The 18638-nt window shown below is 47.8% G+C and overlaps 5 protein-coding genes across 5 annotated transcripts; 4 read left to right on the top strand and 1 right to left on the bottom strand.

Moving 5' to 3' along the window:
- Positions 1–2507: 2507 nt before the first annotated feature.
- BDV38DRAFT_286495 (homeobox domain-containing protein) lies at positions 2508–4427 on the top strand (the record flags this gene model as incomplete). The annotated part of the gene is made up of 4 exons (XM_032060685.1): positions 2508–3088; positions 3149–3286; positions 3343–3989; positions 4048–4427. 4 exons carry the CDS (start codon positions 2508–2510, stop codon positions 4425–4427), a joined length of 1746 nt encoding a protein of 581 aa, XP_031909797.1.
- A 1285-nt stretch (positions 4428–5712) lies between these two features.
- Positions 5713–6172, top strand: BDV38DRAFT_286494 (putative copper resistance protein Crd2; the record flags this gene model as incomplete). The annotated part of the gene is made up of 3 exons (XM_032060684.1): positions 5713–5872; positions 5927–6022; positions 6087–6172. 3 exons carry the CDS (start codon positions 5713–5715, stop codon positions 6170–6172), a joined length of 342 nt encoding a protein of 113 aa, XP_031909796.1.
- An 892-nt stretch (positions 6173–7064) lies between these two features.
- BDV38DRAFT_180424 (AP-2 complex subunit alpha) lies at positions 7065–10455 on the top strand. The gene is made up of 4 exons (XM_032052069.1): positions 7065–7765; positions 7878–8212; positions 8271–10198; positions 10262–10455. The coding sequence occupies exons 1-4, from the start codon at positions 7314–7316 to the stop codon at positions 10367–10369; spliced, it is 2823 nt and encodes a 940-aa protein (XP_031909795.1). The 5' UTR covers positions 7065–7313; the 3' UTR covers positions 10370–10455.
- A 1-nt stretch (position 10456) lies between these two features.
- On the bottom strand, positions 10457–11733 carry BDV38DRAFT_180458 (YggS family pyridoxal phosphate enzyme). Its single transcript, XM_032052070.1, has one exon. The coding sequence runs from the start codon at positions 11543–11545 to the stop codon at positions 10694–10696; it is 852 nt and encodes a 283-aa protein (XP_031909794.1). The 5' UTR covers positions 11546–11733; the 3' UTR covers positions 10457–10693.
- A 1042-nt stretch (positions 11734–12775) lies between these two features.
- On the top strand, positions 12776–14017 carry BDV38DRAFT_257344 (uncharacterized protein). The gene has a single exon (XM_032055607.1). It carries the CDS (start codon positions 13533–13535, stop codon positions 13803–13805), a length of 273 nt encoding a protein of 90 aa, XP_031909793.1. The 5' UTR covers positions 12776–13532; the 3' UTR covers positions 13806–14017.
- The last annotated feature ends 4621 nt before the right edge of the window (positions 14018–18638 follow it).

Below are 18638 nucleotides of genomic sequence, written 5' to 3'. Positions count from 1 at the left end.
CCGCCACTCAACCGAGTCAACCGTTGACTGCACGATTTTTAGCGTCACGCTCGGTTCAAAGACCGTTCAGGTCGCCCAGTGCATGGTCCGTTCCCTGGCCTTTCCTGCACTCGTCTTCAATAGCACTCTCTTTTCGGCCGCAGGAGGCTCGAAACTCGGAAACATTCTTCATTTTCTCCGCAAACCCTGGCCATCTCTTGAGCTATACTGAGATAGGCATGGTTGTCTTACCTGCTGCTCCATCTGGTGGCCCTCTGGCTAACATAGTCCGAGAAACTGTACGTACCACTCCTACGTATACGGTCGGTTCTGTCTTTTCTAAATTTCTACGCGCACTCTGGGATGGGCGTGCACCCGAGCGTGGTTGACAGCGGACCCGGCTAGTAACGGTCGATCGATCGTCCTCGTAGGTGGACTCGTCCTTTTCTCTGATAGACCAATACCCCATCCTGGGAAGGAGAATGAGGAACTTGTCCAGCTTGAAACCAACGGTTATTTTAGATTTTCACCCGCCTCCTGCTTTTCCCTGACTCCCTGCGGACAACTTCTGCCCGAGAGAGTCACTTGCATGTGTATCTCTTGGGATGAACGGATGGGAGGTGGGTAACAGCTAAACTAAGTGGTTCTTAGGCTGAGGACTTGGTCCTTGATCTAACCCGGTCTCCGGCGGATTATGGAGCCAACGCACGACTAGCGCTGTCGGTAGCCCTTCCACATGGTGCACCAGTGCTCACTAAAACGACATTGGTGTCGGATGAGCTCCAGCCAACAAGGGTCTATTTACCCTTCAAACAACGGTTGGCTAGCCAGGAGGATGGCTGTGGGTGTCGGACTAGGGTGTCCCAGACTCGTTGACCCGCACGATGCGATGCGATGGTTTTGGTCGCAGGTTCCACTTCGGAAAATTTACATGCAATCATGACTGTGAATTGTAAACCTCCGCTGAGAAGACAGGCGACTTGCGTTGAAATGAAGAATTAGTCGGACATACTTGCAAGTTGGATCGTGAACCATTCCTTACCCCTTATCTAGTCCCTTTACGCAGGGCTGCGGCCGTCTCGGTCCATCTGACTCTGTTTGGATGTTAGGTGGAGTGCTCCATCGCCACTTTAGCTTCGGCGTAGTCTTTCTTGTTGCTTCTTTCCCTCCATAGTGTATATCGTTTATCCTGGCAAGCTCTTCCTCCCTCCTCTCTCTCTCTCTCTCTCTCTTTTATTTTTTATTTTATTTTATTTTATTTTGCTTTTTGAATATTTTATTGATTATTTATTTTTATTTTTCTGTTCCCTGTCCCTCACTTTATACACTCGTTACTTTCCCTTGACGCTCTTGATAACTTGATATACACTGGGGACAATTCTTTGAAAAACTATTAGCTTGACGTTTCTGTTGGTTTTGTCATCTTTGGGAGACTTTGCCGGTCAGAAGATTAGGTGGCCACCATCGTTGCTACAACTGTTGGTTCTAGCGCATACGACACTACGTTAGACTTGAACCCATCGAGGGAGATCCCCAGTCACTACCCAACCTTCTTTCCACCCACCATTCCTACTATTGCGTCTGTTCTTCTACTCCTTGTGACCGTTGGCTACCACCCTTAATTACTACCGGGGAATAAGTTAACAATCGTAGCCTGGTGTGAGATCTCCGTGTGCCGAACTATCAATCTGTGGCCCGTTAAAGTCTTTTAATCGTTTGCCCTCTAAACAGCTGGCCTCTTATTCTCTTTTTTCCTTTTCCTCTTTTCACTTTTATCTTTCTTGTTCTTCTTCTTTATTATCATTATTATCATTATTATTATCTTCCATTTTCTAAAGTTCAGTCTACGCGTTAGCATCTTGTCTAACGTTTGGGTTGACTCCCTGTATCAAAAAGAGACAGTTATTCGTCCCCTGTCTCCGCCGGTCCCGCATCAATTGGCGACAGTTCCTTCGAGCCCGTTGTTGCATTCTTAGCACTACTTCAAGGTGGCCAACGTGGAAGATCCGGTGGACCGCTGCTGAACGTGATCAGGGCCGCCGTCTAGGACTTCTTCCCTCGTCTTATTTCCACTACCGTGTTTGTCCTTGTCCTTCACCCACTTGGCAGAACGTCGTGGGATCTTTTCTATATTGCCCTTCTTATATCTGGGCAAGCCCTAGTACCCAACAGACGGATCGATCCCATTTCTTGCAGCAGTTTTAGTTCAAGCTCAGACTGAGTATCTCCATCATTATCTTGAAGTGGCATCCAGGGGTCAACGTTGTTCTTTAACAACCGGAACAGCTTGATATTTTCGGAGAACCTTACACCACGTCCTGTCTTCTTTTTATTGGCGCTCTTGGTTCAAAGTTTAGGACTCAGGAGATTCTAATTTTGACGGGAACTATCATTAAGCAGTCTCATCTACCTGACCCCGGCTATCTCGATATCAGTGATTAGATACATCGAGCTTGGGTTGCTGATCGTTGTTCGACTGAATCTCTTCGCTATTATATGGAGTAAGGAAGTTTTATCTCTCCAATACCATGTCAGTCAGTGGACCTTGTATCTGGTTGTCCTCTTTGCCACCCCCATCTAGCTCTCACCTGACTGCGATTACGAATTCTTGGTCGACACCTTCTTGGAACGTTGAGCAGGCTACATCAAGGACAAAGGTAGTCTCCCCTGAGTTGCCCAGATCGTTGGAGAAAGAAAGCGGCTCAGCAAAGGCTCCTGCCGACATGCAGTCTGCCGTGATTAAGGCTGAAAATGCCTTCTCAGCCGGAGCGCCCGTGAGTCCGTCAAACTCGGTTCGATATTCCAGGGTAGAAATGCCCTCGGAAGCCTCGGGGAATCGGAATGTGCAGGCTGATGGTGACGCTTCGTTGTCCCGAATGAAACTCGAAAGACTAAACCATAGTGAACCACTTCTCTCTATTCCTCGAGGGGGGTCTAGCCCTCAAGCCCCAAGAGAGTTGACACCAGAAGCAAGAACAGGAGATCAAGAGGAACAACATGATCACGAGAAGGACAACGTGGAAGCAGGAGCTTCTTCGGACGATGGAACAGGGTCGCCGAGAACAGCATTGGACCCTAAGACAGAGAAGAAGAAGATGAAAAGATTCCGGTGAGTAACCAGGCGTGATATAGTTCAGAATTGATGGAACCCGGCTGATGAAACTGGCAGACTCACACATAATCAAACCCGCTTCTTGATGAGTGAGTTCACTCGTCAAGCACACCCCGACGCTGCGCACCGAGAACGATTGTCGAGAGAGATACCTGGGTTGACGCCGCGGCAAGTTCAGGTTTGGTTTCAGAACAGGTACACTTGCGGCTCTCCATCACCACCACAATAACATACTAATGCCATAGTTATAGACGAGCTAAGCTCAAGCGGCTTACTAGCAATGATCGGGAGCGGATGTTGAAATCTAGAGCACTGCCGGAAGATTTTGATACTACTCAAGTGCTAAGGACTCCTTTTGACAACAAGACTGCGTCAGAAACACCAGTTCCGTCTCCCCTGAACCATATGGCATCTATTTCGGGCGCTAATGCTTCAAAGATGCTCCTGACGGACGGACTACAACGGCTCAATGACGACGACTATGTGATCTCCCCACTAAGCTCAGCCTCGACAACAACAGGGAGTGGCTTCCCCTCCACTGCTGCTGATCGCAATTTGGAGGGCTATATGCCAAATGGCACATTAGCAAATCGGGCTGCGCCAACACCTGTCCCCGATCTACAGAGACACAACCGTAGTGCCTTCCCATTCTCAAGATCCAGCAGTTTTTCCGAGCCGTCCTTCAACCCAAGCCTGCACTTTCCCGGCAGATATTCTCGACCAGGAGAGCCGGTCAGCCACCCTGGTATGCCATACGGTCGGCGACCAGTGGATTACGGGATCAACCGGCCAGGTAATAGTATGGTTGTTGGATACGATGGCCATCGGCAGTTGGAAGGTTCCGTCTCACCAACCGGACAAACGGATCAACCGATTGCATATGGTATGGACGGTCATAGTATGGATTACCTTTGTACCCTTTGTAGCTATGCTTGAAACTGACTACTTGTCAATAGGTCAGCAATTACATAACTACCAACATTCGCTCACGATGCCTGCCTCGAAAGCATTTGGTGGGCTCGACTTGAACTCCCATATGCAACCGCACGGAAGACACATACCTGCACTGCAGTCGCTACCTGTTTCAGAAGCTTCAGACTATCGACACTATTCATACAGTCACCATCCATATAGCATGAGCACTGCTATGCCATACACCCAGGCCAATGCATCCAGTATGAGCCTTCCTGCGTCGTTTCCCTCCGACACAGGTAGTGCGTCACATGGATCTGTTGGCGGCTCCACTGAAGACCGAATCAATAATCCGCCGCAAGTCTTGGACCCCTTGAGGACCAAATTTAGCAGCCAACCATTCGAGTACTCCAACTATCTCTAACACCAGAGCTTATTGACGGCAGTTTTACTCCCTACTCTACTCCTGCTGGTCTTGACTTACTTTTAATCAGTCCTTCACCCCTGGTTTATATCATCTTCCTGGGCGGTTAATATTTTTTACTTTTTATTTTTATTTTTTATCTGTCGCTAGTATTGTGTGCTACTTGGCGTTTGAGTCTTCATTATAGTATATATTCACTTAATCATCGTCTAGGCCTATTATTGATGTTGTGTTTATAAGGAGGGGAAAAATTTCTGTTTGCATAGGACTCGCTAGCAGTTCTGCTACGAGATGTTGCATTGGCGTTTATTCTACCTTTTTCTTTTTTTCTTTTTTTTCTCGTAAGGTTATCTCAACCTTCTCTCTTTGTTTCTCTTTTTTTTTCACCTCAGTTCCTTTCCGCACTTTCCCCCTTTAATCCCAAAAAATATCTCTTCCAGATACGAGAGAAAAAAAGGGGGGGGGGGGGGGGTTAGAGTTCTTTTTGTTCTGGGGAATGCACCTACTGATCACCTTTGACGTAGGGTTTATATTCAATATATAGTACTACCTACTCCGTACATGATTCTTGAATTCGACTCGGGCCAATTTGAAGTTTTGCAAGAACCCACGTAGAGCTGGAGAGATTAAGCATGCAGCATAGAAAGCGATACTTGGATGTTAATTGAGGTGAAGCTATGAAGTAGGGAGAACTCAGGCTGTTATTGGCATAAGGCTTCAAGCAGTACTCCATATATATGCGAGGCAGACTTGGGTCTATTACTAGGCATCCACCCCAACAATGACACAACTTGGTACTACTAGTAGTATGTCTGTGCCGAGCCAATAGGCATTGAAATATTGCAGGTTACACAATTTAATTACTTCGAAGCATCGTCTGAAGAAAACTGTCAAATCAACATCGAATGAAAGTAATCCTGCGCCAACGATGACCGATGGGCGACAACAGGCGTTGCATGATTGGTGACGTTATCACGGGATCCCAGCTAGTCCACCAATCAGCGTTCAGTCATTGCTAATTGCTTTTGTACCATGATTCGGGGTTGGGAAGTATAAAGCTCAGGAAATATCCAATTTCTCTACAATTATTCCAATTACTTTCATTTCCTCTATCAGCAGAAATTGATATATTCATTGAAATCTATTTGGCTTGACCATCGAAACCGGCAATTGTTCTTATCAGTACTCTGAGTCTTCGAGCTTGACTTGTTCATTTTGATTGAGCATCCGCCGCGGATTTACGTCATACATCTATACTCTACCAGCAGACCGACGAGAATTCACAATGGTTCATCCTACCTCAACCTGTTGCAAAACCTCCGGGGACGGATCCTGTGTTTGCGCCGCTCAAGCCAAGTGCTCCTGCGGCAAGGAGAGCGCTCTTCATTGCACCTGCAACAAGGCATCTACTGAGAACACTATCTCTGGGGCTCGGTGCTCATGTAGTATGTTTTCCTTCCGCCCCATCTGGAAACGTATAATCCCTAACACTCTTCAAGGGGCCCGCCCAGCTGGACAATGTACCTGTGAACGCGCACCAAGTGAGAACCATCCCGTATCGGGTGAAGCTTGCGCATGCGGCAAAAGACCCTCTTGTGAGTTATCCTGTAGAAACCGGCTACCTGTAGCTATTTTACTGATGCCAAATTTGTTTCTTAGGTTCCTGCACTTGTGAGAAGGCTGAAGCTGTTGACGCAGCTGTCGAGAGCATTGAAACTGATTTCACGTCCCGCTTCCGGTCATGAGTGTTCTTTTCATGTTTCTTTCTCAGTTGCTATTTTGTCATCAAATTTGTTCCTGGAGTTCTTATAGGGTGTTGGGTTGGTGCTCGAGACTACATCACGACTTATTGATTGTATTGCTATGAACGATTTGCATCAGCAGTGGATATGGTCCTGTCAAGTTTACTCATTAGAATAATAACATATGAATGTTTGCTCCATCTAGGGCGAGTGAGGACGGCCTCTGGCCGGCGGGTAGCTCTACACATTGAATAGAAATTCACCTATATTTCCAAGCTTATGAAGACGAGCGCTAGAGAATATAAACGTTCATAATCACACCAAATCTCCAACCAAGTGTTGATCACACCCCAGAGCAGCAGGATGCAGGTCAGTTTCCCACATACAATGCGTTTTCACCAGCTCCCCCGCCATCTCCTGAGAAGAAAAACGAAAAAAAAATTGTTTCTACTGCTTAATTGCTTCCATTACGGCTTCATTTTCCCGAGGCTTAATTCTTTGCAACATTTTCGAAAAGTCCATACATTCTACATGTTTACATGTACGGAGACACCGCCACAACGCATCAACGTTTTCCCGAACAATATCCGCCGGATCGACCGCGGAAGTGGCTCAACCCGGAGAGGTGGTTGCTTCGCTCCTTAAAAGAGATATAGCTGTTGGTGGACTTAACAGCTGAATGCTGGGCATTTTACCGGGTGTACAAATTCCTTCATTCGACTTAAATTCCTCGACGCTATCCTCGGTTTACTTTATTGTTTCGCTGCTACGGCCACCGATAGCCCCGCGCCGACTTGGACTCCCCGTCTTGCCCCTTGTCGCGTTATCTGATCCCCTCTAGATCCCTCCGCACCCGAGACATACTGCGCCGAGTTTTGCACCATGCTCCATGCACCTTAGGGGGATTTGACGGAGCGCTGGAACATATATAAGTCAGGGTTTTAATCGAAGGCAGCTAGGATATACTTTTATGACGCTGCCCCAATAACTGAATACCGACGTAGTGTCTTTGCTTTTTCCACATACGAAATAACGAGGAAGGACAACAAAACGGGCCTTTCTTCCGCCAGAGACAAATTGGTGTCTCATTATTAGCACAGTTCTCGGCGATTCTGCCTGCAATATCTATGCTGGATCAGTCAACATGTCGTCTATGCGAGGCTTGGTCCAATTTATTGCTGACTTGCGAAATGCTAGAGCGCGCGAGTTGGAAGAGAAACGGGTGAATAAGGAATTGGCCAATATCCGACAAAAGTTCAAGGGCGGAAGTCTCAATGGATACCAGAAAAAGAAATATGTCTGCAAATTACTCTATGTCTACATCCAAGGGTACGATGTTGACTTTGGCCATTTGGAAGCCGTCAACTTGATCTCTTCCACCAAGTACTCGGAGAAGCAGATCGGGTACTTGGCCGTGACTTTGTTTTTCCATGAGCAGCATGAGCTGTTGCATCTTGTTGTTAACAGTATTCGGAAGGATTTGTTGGATCATAATGAATTGAATAATTGTTTGGCGCTCCATGCCGTTGCCAACGTTGGTGGTAGGGAAATGGGTGAAGCGCTGTCAACTGATGTTCACCGGTTGCTGATTTCTCCGTAAGTTATGCTCCCCTTCACTGTCTCCTCATCTCCCTGCTTCTGTGTTGATTTTTGTGTCTTGGCTTGATACGCTCATCTGGCTTGAACTAAACTGACGCGTAGCTTGCAGCACGTCCAAGGCCTTTGTAAAGAAGAAGGCTGCTCTAACACTCCTCCGTCTATACCGCAAATACCCCGGTATCGTGCAAATCGAGTGGGCCGAGCGGATAATATCTTTGATGGACGACCCTGATATGGGTGTCACCCTATCTGTCACCTCCTTGGTCATGGCATTGGTCCAGGACAAACCAGAAGAGTATAGGGGGAGCTATGTGAAGGCTGCTCAGCGACTGAAGAGAATCGTGGTTGATAATGACATTGCTTCGGACTACCTCTATTATCGCGTGCCCTGTCCTTGGATTCAGGTCAAGCTGCTACGGCTACTACAATATTACCCACCGTCAGGTATAACATGCTCTGCCCAACGAGACTTTTTTTTTCTATCCTGACTAATGCAACGCAGAGGACAGTCATGTCCGCGAGATTATCCGTGAGTCTTTACAGCAAATCATGAATATCGCTATGGATACGCCGAAGAACGTCCAGCAGAACAATGCTCAGAATGCCGTGCTCTTCGAAGCCATCAACCTTCTCATCCACCTTGATACTGAGCACAGCCTCATGATGCAAGTCTCGTCACGTCTAGGCAAGTATATCCAATCGCGGGAAACGAACGTTCGGTATCTTGGCCTCGAGGCTATGACGCACTTCGCAGCCAGGGCAGAGACCCTTGATCCTATTAAGAAACACCAGAACATCATCCTTGGATCACTTAGAGACAGGGATATCAGCGTTCGCCGCAAGGGTCTGGACCTTATTTACAGCATGTGTGACACGACGAACGCCGGCCCAATTGTGAATGAGCTTTTGCGGTACCTTCAGACAGCAGATTACGGTATTAGGGAGGAAATGGTACTGAAGGTTGCTATTCTTACGGAAAAGTATGCCACTGACGCTCAGTGGTACATCGACATGACCTTGAAGCTCTTATCTCTGGCGGGCGACCATGTCAACGATGAGGTGTGGCAACGAGTGATCCAGATCGTGACGAACAACGAGGAGCTACAAGCCTATGCGGCGCACACGCTTCTCAATTATTTAAAGACCGACTGCCACGAAAGCTTGGTGAAGATTGGATGCTACGTTCTGGGCGAATTCGGACATCTTATTGCGGACAACCAAGGCTCCAGCCCCATCGAACAGTTCCTGGCATTGCAAGCCAAGATGATTACCAGCACTGACAACACCCGCGCAATGATTCTCTCATCTTTCATTAAATTCGTCAACCTCTTTCCCGAGATCAAGCCCCAGCTGCTTCATATATTCCGGCTGTATAGTCACTCTCCCGACTCAGAACTTCAACAACGAGCTTTTGAATACCTGTCGCTGGCGACACTTCCTACCGACGATCTTCTTCGGACAGTTTGCGACGAGATGCCACCCTTCTCGGAGAGAGCATCAATTCTTCTCTCTCGTCTTCACCAGAAGACGGCTGGCACAACCGATAAGAAGACCTGGGTTGTTGGTGGCAAGGATGCCAATCAAGATAAGAAGGAGGTCCTTATGGCGCAAAATACTGGGCTTAAGCGCACATTCACTACGATTGTCAATGGCACGAACACTGGAACAAACGGCACAACGGCATCACCAGTATCAAGCGCAACAGGGGACCTAGCAGGACTGGACCTCAGCACTTCAACTGCTCCGCCTCCCCCGAATATGGCCAGCGCAGCCCATCTTACGCCGGACTGGGATATTGGGTATAACCGGTTATATTTCAAGGAGCAAGGTGTGCTGTTTGAGGATGCTCAAATTCAGGTTGGCCTGCGATCCGAGTACCGTGGCCATATGGGCGTGGTGAAGATCTACATCTCTAACAAGTCGTCCTTCCCCATTGGATCATTAACGACGACGTTAGACAACCGTGCAGCGCCCAGCCTCAAGATAGACACCAAAAGCTTACCCGAGCCTTCTGTTCCGGCTGCCGGTCAAACCCAGCAAACGTTTTTCTTTGAGGCTCATGGGCCATTCACTGATGCGCCTACCATTCGCATCTCTTATCTTGCAGGTGCCCTTCAGGCCTATACATTACAACTTCCCGTCCTTATGCACCGGTACATGGAGCCGTCGACCTTGTCGGCTGAAGAATTCTTTAAACGGTGGAGGCAGATTGGTGGACCACCCCTTGAAGCACAGAACACGTTTGGGGTAGTAGCAAAAGCAAAGGATATCAATGAGACGTTCACGCGACAGACTGTGGAAGGGCTTGGCTGGAGAATCGTTGACAATGTGGACCCCAACCCGAAGAACATTGTGGGCTGTGCTGTGTACCATCTTGGCACAGGGAAGACAGGATGCCTTCTACGACTGGAGCCCAATTATGAGAAGATGGTGAGCTTTCTCTCAGCATTCGAGGGCATATATAAGATATCTGAACTGACATGCTTTCTGTAGATGTATCGCATCACCATCCGAGCCACACAAGAAGCCGTGCCACAGGCGCTGGCCAAGCAGATGGAGCAGAAATTGGCGCAGGGAAGTACGTCCGATCGTTATGCATAGTATACGGTACTGGGGTCGGGACTTTGCCGGTTGACACGTAAAGTTTATAATGCATCTAATAATGTAAATCCTTTCTCACTGTCTTTCTTTCCTATTATTCGTCACCTTGGCAGGAACGCGAGGTAGCGACTTGTATTTATTGAATACTGATATAAAGAGGTATATATTCAACATCTGCAATGTTCTGTCGCACCGACCTTTTATATACACCGGTGGGATGCCCCATTAAAGCCTCGTTGTGTGCTTTGATGTCTGGATTACCGGGGACCCGCTCTTGAATGCAAGTTCGTAACTCATAACACAGCCCAGATCCTACACTCATATCTAGATCACCTTCGCCTGGTCCTTGGGCGGTCTCTCCCCAAAGATAGTTGTTCCCACCCGAACCTCATCACTTCCCAAGGCAATAGCGCCTTCGAAATCCTCACTCATGCCCATACTCAACTCCAACCGGGCATCCTCCCCCTCCAGCTCCAGCTCCCGCACAATCCGATCGCGCGTCTCCCGCAGGCACACAAAATCCTCATTCTCCGTCTCAGGCGTGGTCGCCTTCGACCTTGCAATAGCCCCAATCGTCATTACCCCCTGCAGCTTAAGTCGTGGACACTTCTCTCGGATAAAGCGACAGAGCGACACCGCGCCGGAAACAGGATCGACCCCGGACTTATTCTCCTCCCCGGATGTGTTCACCTGCACGAACACCCGCAACTGAGACTCTTGGTCGGTCGCGCGCAGCTCTTCCGATCGCTCCCCCCATCCTTTATCCAGGAGGGAAGCCTTCTTTTCGGAATCGACACTCTCGACGGCCCAGAGACCCCGGACGTCCCGTGCCAGCGTCACGCACTTATTGGACTGCAAACCGCCGATGAAATGCCATTTGATGGTAGGCGGGAGCAGCTTGGACTTCTCCTGCAGCTCTTGCAGATAGTTTTCGCCGAAGTGCAGGTGGGAGGCAGGCGGCTGATGAAGGGCGAGGACGTCGGCGGCGGGCTTGAGCTTGGAAACGGCGATGAGCCGGATGGGTCTTGATTCCGTGGCGGCTTTAGTCGTGGCTGCGGTGACGCGCGACGTCACCGATCCTAGGTTGGAAAGAAGAGTGGCGGTTCGAGCGGGGGAGGCGGGCATGACTGTTGGTTGTTGCTGTTGTTCTTGCGGTGGTGGTGGTTGGGAGGTCATTGCAGGGTCTTTGTCAAATCGGATTAAACTATGATGGTCCTACCGATTCGGAGATTCACGATGCCGGTTTCCTCGCGGGCGGAGATTGGTGTACAGTGATCTGAACGAACTATGCGAATCAACATACGTAGGTATATCTCTATCAGATCTAAAATGGAGTTTCCCGAGGAGCACTGAAGAAGCGCTAGCCCCAACTAGGAAGAGCCTGACTGCGCGTGGGCACGTGATACGGGAGATCGGCTCCGAGAGATTCCGTTCCAGAAGATCTCAAGTGGTCTTAACTTATTTGAGGCTTAGTGTACTAGTACCTGTAGCCTATCTGGGGGAAGCCACACGCCGTTTTCGTCAATTTCTGCAGAAGATTTACGAGGTAAACTAATGGATTAGTCCGGGTAGTCCTACTAGTATAGTAGTCAGGTCCACTCGTAACTTGAATGGTAGGGCTATTTGAAATCTAACGACTTCAGCTTTAAATAGTGCGTCATCCTTTGAATATTTTGAACCCCTCTTTATGAAGAAGAGAAAAGGAATTAAAGAAGAAAAAGGGAAAAAAAAAAAAAAATCAGAAAATGCAAGGAAAAAGGGCCAGACCAATATGTTGGACCCTGTGACAGCGGACTGCATGGTAGAACCCACCAGACATTCCATCCAATTTCACTTACGGACACTATCAGATTCAAGTTGATTATAGGATATTTTCTTTTCTTTTTTTTTTTTTTTTAATCCTAGTTCCTCTCCGCGGATTTTGTTCCTGCATTAGCAAGAAACTCTGCCAGACGAGAATGAAAAGAGAGAATTAAAATCCAGTCCAACCAAGGGAAAAGATGATAGATAGTGCAATCGTTGCAGCCTAGACCTTCACTAACTTAGTAAGACCTCACTGGGGCAGTACCTTTTTTTGGTCCTGAAAGTCTTTCAGCCAAGACAGACCCGAGTCGCGATGCGCAACGGGGCGCAGTTGGCCGAACCATCGTCCACCGTCTGCCGCTTCGGCGAAGGAAGTTTCTCACTCTCCTTTTAATGGCCTATCGGTAGAGTGCCTCCAGTCACCCAGACACATGGCTATCCTAAAGTACGTATACAGTAATTGGAGCAGACCACTCGGCCCCCAGAGAAAGGAAGGAAGGAAGGAAGGATTGAGCGGCAAATCTCTCGGCGGCACAGAAGCGCGTGCCTATTCTATTCCTATACATAGCAAACCAAAAAAAAAAAAAAAAAAAAGACTCGGCGCTAGATGACCCAAATCAATGATTCAATCACCGTTCGTAACGTTGTACTGATCCTTTTCTGTTGACGCCGGACTCCACCGGCTTCGATGCTGACGTCAAAGACTTAATCTGGCATTATTTCCCCCCCAGAAAAGTGTTGCCATCATCGGTCTGTGTTTACTTAGGTACTGCTGCTTATTTCCTTACAATTTGGTTCTCTTTTAGGGTCTTTTCCCCTCCCCACCCACGTTCCGTCGACTCCAAGTCTTGCACCTGGTGGTTTATCTCACTTTAATTGATTTTGTTCCCTTGCTTCCCTTCCTATCGCTGGAAGCAATATTTGTATCCTATCATCTATCCTGGTTGATACCAGATATGCTGCGGTAATCCGGGGTTTATCGCAGGAAGGTTCTAAACTGGAACCCAGCCCAACAACGGAACAGCAACGAAGCCATTACACTCGCGATTACTGAATTTGAGAGTTCATACCCTTGACGGGCACTTCTCAAGGGTGTCAATAAAGGGAGGAAATCAATTTAAAATCACCACACCATCTCGAAACAGTTCGGGACCGTTCAATTGACATCTCTTACCACGAATTTTACCGGAAGCCCGCGGAGTCGATTCAACACCGGCAAATTTACAACACCCATCTTCAGAACAAGCTGCCCTGCAAATTGTTTAACAGTTGTGATCCTTGGGTAGAAACCCCATAATTACAGAAAAGAAAAAAGCCACGGATAGGTGGCAAAGAAGAAAAGAACGACGCCAACAGCATAATGTGTCGCCAATTCTTCACCATCTATGAATGGTGCCATTGCGAAGAGGATAACGGTCACGAGCTTTGCGCAGCCCGCAGACGAGACATGTGTCCGGGAACCTCAATTGAAACGGTCCATATGCAGTGCTTCTGCCATCAGCATGCCAGCAGAGGGTTCAAATCTGAGAAAAAGGCCCAGAAGTCAAACGGCTCTTCGATTGATGAGAAGGGCTCGTTCACTCCACGGAGGAAATGGTATCAGATCTGTGGCGGACGGTCACGGACGTACTGAGGTGTCTTGAACTCACCTCCTTTACGGTATCATATGCAGATCAATGGCTGGTTTCTTTTGGCTTTGCATCATCGAATTCTCGTGTCTGGGTTAGGGTTGGTTCAATATTTTTGTTTTGGGGGCGGGTGTTTTCATGGATTCATTGGGACCGGTGTTTGGTTAGGTTTTTGGCGTTACTTCAGGTGATGATTAGGGGTGTTATGTCCTCTTTCTTTTCTTCTCTTTTCTTCTCTTTTCTTTTTTTTTTTTTTCTTTTTGATATCTCTGGGAAGGCCTCTGTGTCTCTTGAATGAAACCTGTCAGAAATACAGACGATGGTTGGGTCAATTGTAGCCGGCTAATGCGGGTCAGTTGACATGTCTCCTTGAGTCTTCATATGGATTGAATAAATATAGTAACACAAAAGCCTATTGTTGCTATTGTTTTGGATGAGTCACTACACGAATTAATAGTAGATATAGGTAGGGACTTGTATGGAAATGAGCCAGGGAAGGTGTCCTCAACCTTTACAGATATCTTTTCGCAACTAGGGGCTACCATGCGATTTCCTCAAGCGGGTGATACTTAGTCTATACTAGGTAATGAAGACTGACGGTTTTGATTATTAAACGTGATTGATCGGCCTTCTGTGTCTTGACTAAGCTTCCGAGCAAGTCTAGGTCATATTCCTACATTATCGTAGGTCTTCGTTCATTACTGAGCTTTTTACCCTTATTTGTTCCCTTTGACAGCTCTTGTAGAACCACATTCTAGGGTACCCCATTCCACTGTTTGAAGAGACCACTATAATTGATCGCAATTAGAATCAATTTCCCCCCCCCCCCCCCGGAACCTCATATACTTATGACGTACCCCTGACGAGTTTTATTTGACTCTAAAGTATTTCTGTAGTAGAACTCTATATAGAGTAATGTCTGGCTCAGTGTTTACTACACACCTAGTGTCTCGATATGGTTCAATAAGATTTATAATTATGTCCTGGGGTGGCAGTGGTAGGAGTTTATTTTCTTCTACACTTCATTGTTTATGAGATGCGCTCTTTTGAATGGGACAATAGCAGCAATAAACTGGCGACATCATTTGAATTTCGGCATACGCCATCGGAACCCGTAGTGCCACTTTTATTTTGTAATTGAGGGCAGATGGACCAACAATCTAGGATCCCCGCGAATCGGCAGTCATGTAGTACACAATAATGAAATCGTATGCCCCTCATTCAGCATTTGGGCTATTGGGGTCTCTCGAACTGTCCACCATCTTGAAACAAATGTAAGAGCAAAAGGTGTTAGCTTCGTGTGTAATCGGGACGGTATAGACAATCTGGGTAATATATCAGGTATATTTTCCCTACATACTCGGGCTTAGTATGCCGTGGTCTACCTTTCCGGAGAACCTGCCTACCTCTTTCTTTTCCATTCGTCTCATGAGGGAGAATCCAGAACAACATCAGCCATGCAAGCATTGTCAACTCTTGAAAGACTTAGATAGCAAGCATTATAATCCATTTGACCTATCCTGTACCAATATCTGGCATTTAAGGAATATACAATGTCACCGGAAGCAAGGGATCGCAGTCTCACCACCTGCAGCATCAGACAGCGCATATCAATTAGCTGAAAATGAGGCGTCTCGGCGAGTCCACCACCACACTCCCCCAAGTTACGATAACAGGACTCTTAACCGGAGTAGAATAAGAAAACCCAGAAAAATACTAGCGATTGCTGGATCCAGAGACCTGTCATCCTACTAAAAAAAAAAAAAAAAAAAAAAAAAAAAAAAAAAAAAAAAAAAAAAAAAAAAAAAAAAAAAAAAAAAAAAAAAAAAAAACCAAATGTACTAATAGGTTAAGAGAATAGAAGAACAATTAAGTATAATATTAAGATGATTTCTTGCCTATTAAATGATATAATTAATCAGACCACCTGCTCAGAGTTCTAGTATCTCTCAAGATGAACTGGCAGATAGATTAACACAGTCGCTCAGCTGGGAGCCCTTGGTACGCTCCGAAACCATACAGAAAGGTCACAATTCGGTGATCTTTTTACTGTAACTTGATTTACGTATTGTACTGAGATTGAAGAACATACAGAGGGACATGGAATAACGAAAATCTCAAAGATCGAGGGCTCATTCATATGTTGCCCAGAGAGACAATTAGGGCTTGCAGACTCAGCTGAGTTCAGGGATACTACCGCGGCTGGGTTGTCTCAGGGGCTAGTAGATGATGTGGGACCAGTTCGGAGGAGCAACATGGTTCCCTGGTTAAGAAATAGAGGCTTCTTTGACAGGGCGTATGACGCAAACGTTGCTTGCGTTCCTCCTTCGTCCACTGTGTTTTGGGTGTGGGGGGTTATCTAGGAATTCAGAGGGTGCCTCCTGTACTAGTAGTGTTGTTGTTATGGAAGTCTACCATGGTAACTTAATCAGTTCATGGCATCAACGGATATTGCTGCGGAGAAATTGATCGAGAGATATTATAGAGTAAAACCACGCGGTCTTTTAAGTAATGAATGCCCTTGATATAGTTAGTTATCTATCTGTCGTGAAGAATGAAAGGGGAGGTTGAGAGAAGAATGGAGGATCGACTGCCCCTTACCCTATCGGGGGGAGAAAGTTTCAAGGGATCCAACAACGAGAACTAAAACAACACCTGTTTGTTCTCCCTACTCTTTGTTTTTGTTTTCTACCTGCTACTTTTCTTTCTTCTGATCTTATCCTGGTCTTATTGTTTGACTCTCGATTGTCTACTATCTTACCACCAGGAAGATAAAACAAAAACAAAAACAAAAGTACAAGCAACGCTAATACAGCCACACCCTTTCCCCCAAATGAACCTACTATTTGCGTCATGGACCCCTCCAAGCGCGACGATCCTCCAACTGCATCATTCACTCCCACCTCGGACGCACTCGCGTCGCCAACTCCCACCAACGATCCTGTAGACGGTTCGCATCGCATGAACAATGTGTCAATGCTGGCGACACCTCTCCCGGTTTCTCCCTCCGGATTTTCCTCTTCCTCTTCTCTCTTATCCCCAGCAAATGCCCCCGCGCGCTCTACATCCCCTCAGGCGCATACGGCGCCTCGGCGCATCTCTAGCTCCAGCTCCCTGCGCGATGAACATCGAAGCTCCAGTCTAAAGAAGCGTTCGTCCACCGCGTCGCTGCGATCGGTCCGCAACGACAGCCGAACCTCAATCTCTCCTCACCGTAGTGTATCGCAACACTCATCGTCGTCACTTTCAAGCTCTCCTACCGCCACCACGCCAACCACTTTGGGTAATCCCAACATGCTGTCAAAAAAGTCGGGACATGCCAAAGCAAATGAGCTTCCTACACCAACAGCTGCCTCTATCGCGACAGACCATTTCCAAAAAGAGGTGGAGTTGCACCAATCCACTGACCTACGGTCTCAAACCCTTGTGGTGATCCATGATGCCTGTTATGGCCACCGCTTTTCACGTCCCCGTACCTCCAGGGCAGCTCTGGGCTCGATCGTCGAAAGACCAGAGCGTATCCAAGCTAGTGTCTTGGGTGTGTCTGCCGCTTATGTGCGTCTTGCTCACCGGTACGAAGGGGGCAGGTTCACACCCCACCCAGACATGAACCTGGACGATCTCCCCGTACCACCATTTCAGATCTGCAGAACGGCACGGTCGATGGCACTCAGCTCACCAGCAGTGACGCATGTACATGGTTCCAGATGGATGGACGATCTAAAAACCATGTGTGACGCGGCGGAATCCCGACTTGCATTGAACGGCAAGGAGCTGGTCCGACCCCCGAGTGCAGGAAAGGACGGCGCCATGGAAAACCCGCCTTCGCTTCATGAAGGCGACCTTTATCTGTGCTCGGAATCTTTGAACGCATTCGAGGGAGCTTTGGGGGGTGTCTGCGAGGGCGTGGATGCCGTCTTTGGCCCCAAATCGACAAAGCGCGCGTTCGTGTGCATCCGGCCCCCGGGTCATCATTGCTCGTCGGACCATCCGTCGGGGTTTTGCTGGATTAACAATGTCCATGTAGGCATCTCCTATGCTGCTATGACCCACGGTTTGACTCACGCCGCTATCCTGGACTTTGACCTACACCATGGCGACGGTTCGCAGGAAATCGCATGGGAGCAGAACCGCAAGGCTGCGGCAGCTCCCCGGAGTGCAGCAAACTACAAGAAGACCGCTATTGGGTACTTCAGTCTTCATGATATTAACTCGTATCCTTGTGAAATGGGAGAGCCGGAAAAAGTGCGCAACGCAAGTGTGTGCATAGATAAAGCACATGGTCAGTCGATTTGGAACGTCCATTTGGAGCAGTGGAAGACCGAAGCTGAATTTTGGGACCTTTACGCATCCAAGTATGCGGCGCTGATCGAAAAGGCGCGTGCCTTCCTACGCTTTCACACGGAGCGTCTTGCTAGTACTCCCAGTGGACCTTCACCTGTTGCAGCTATCTTTATCTCTGCTGGCTTTGATGCAAGTGAATGGGAAGGGGCGGGAATGCAAAGACACAAGGTGAATGTGCCTACCGAATTCTACGCCAGGTTTACTGCGGATGTCGTGCGGATGGCGGAGGAAGAAGGTCTGGGTGTTGGCGGAAGAATCGTTAGCGTTTTGGAGGGAGGTTACAGTAATCGCGCTCTGACAACGGGGGTTTTGAGTCATCTGTCGGGGCTAGGGGACGCGACCTCGTGCCTGATGTCTGGCGGAGTGGATGACAAGGCCGATCGTTTAACTGCTGAGATGACGAGTCGCTTGGGCTTGCTTGATATCTCAGCTAACGTCCAACACTGTTCAACTCTGCCGGCTTATGACAGCGGGTGGTGGTCGCCAGCTCTGTT

This window comes from Aspergillus pseudotamarii (assembly GCF_009193445.1).
Source record: "Aspergillus pseudotamarii strain CBS 117625 unplaced genomic scaffold BDV38scaffold_62, whole genome shotgun sequence".
NCBI lineage: Eukaryota > Fungi > Ascomycota > Eurotiomycetes > Eurotiales > Aspergillaceae > Aspergillus > Aspergillus pseudotamarii.
This window is presented reverse-complemented; position numbering and strand designations above follow the sequence as displayed.

Coding starts and splice junctions, on each gene's coding strand:
- BDV38DRAFT_180458 (XM_032052070.1), bottom strand. CDS start 11,545: ATGACCTCCCAACCACCACCACCGCAAGAACAACAGCAACAACCAACA.
- BDV38DRAFT_257344 (XM_032055607.1), top strand. CDS start 13,533: ATGTGTCGCCAATTCTTCACCATCTATGAATGGTGCCATTGCGAAGAG.
- BDV38DRAFT_180424 (XM_032052069.1), top strand. CDS start 7,314: ATGTCGTCTATGCGAGGCTTGGTCCAATTTATTGCTGACTTGCGAAAT. Junction 8,213..8,270: donor ACAATATTACCCACCGTCAG/GTATAACATGCT, acceptor AATGCAACGCAG/AGGACAGTCATGTCCGCGAG. Junction 10,199..10,261: donor AGCCCAATTATGAGAAGATG/GTGAGCTTTCTC, acceptor TGCTTTCTGTAG/ATGTATCGCATCACCATCCG.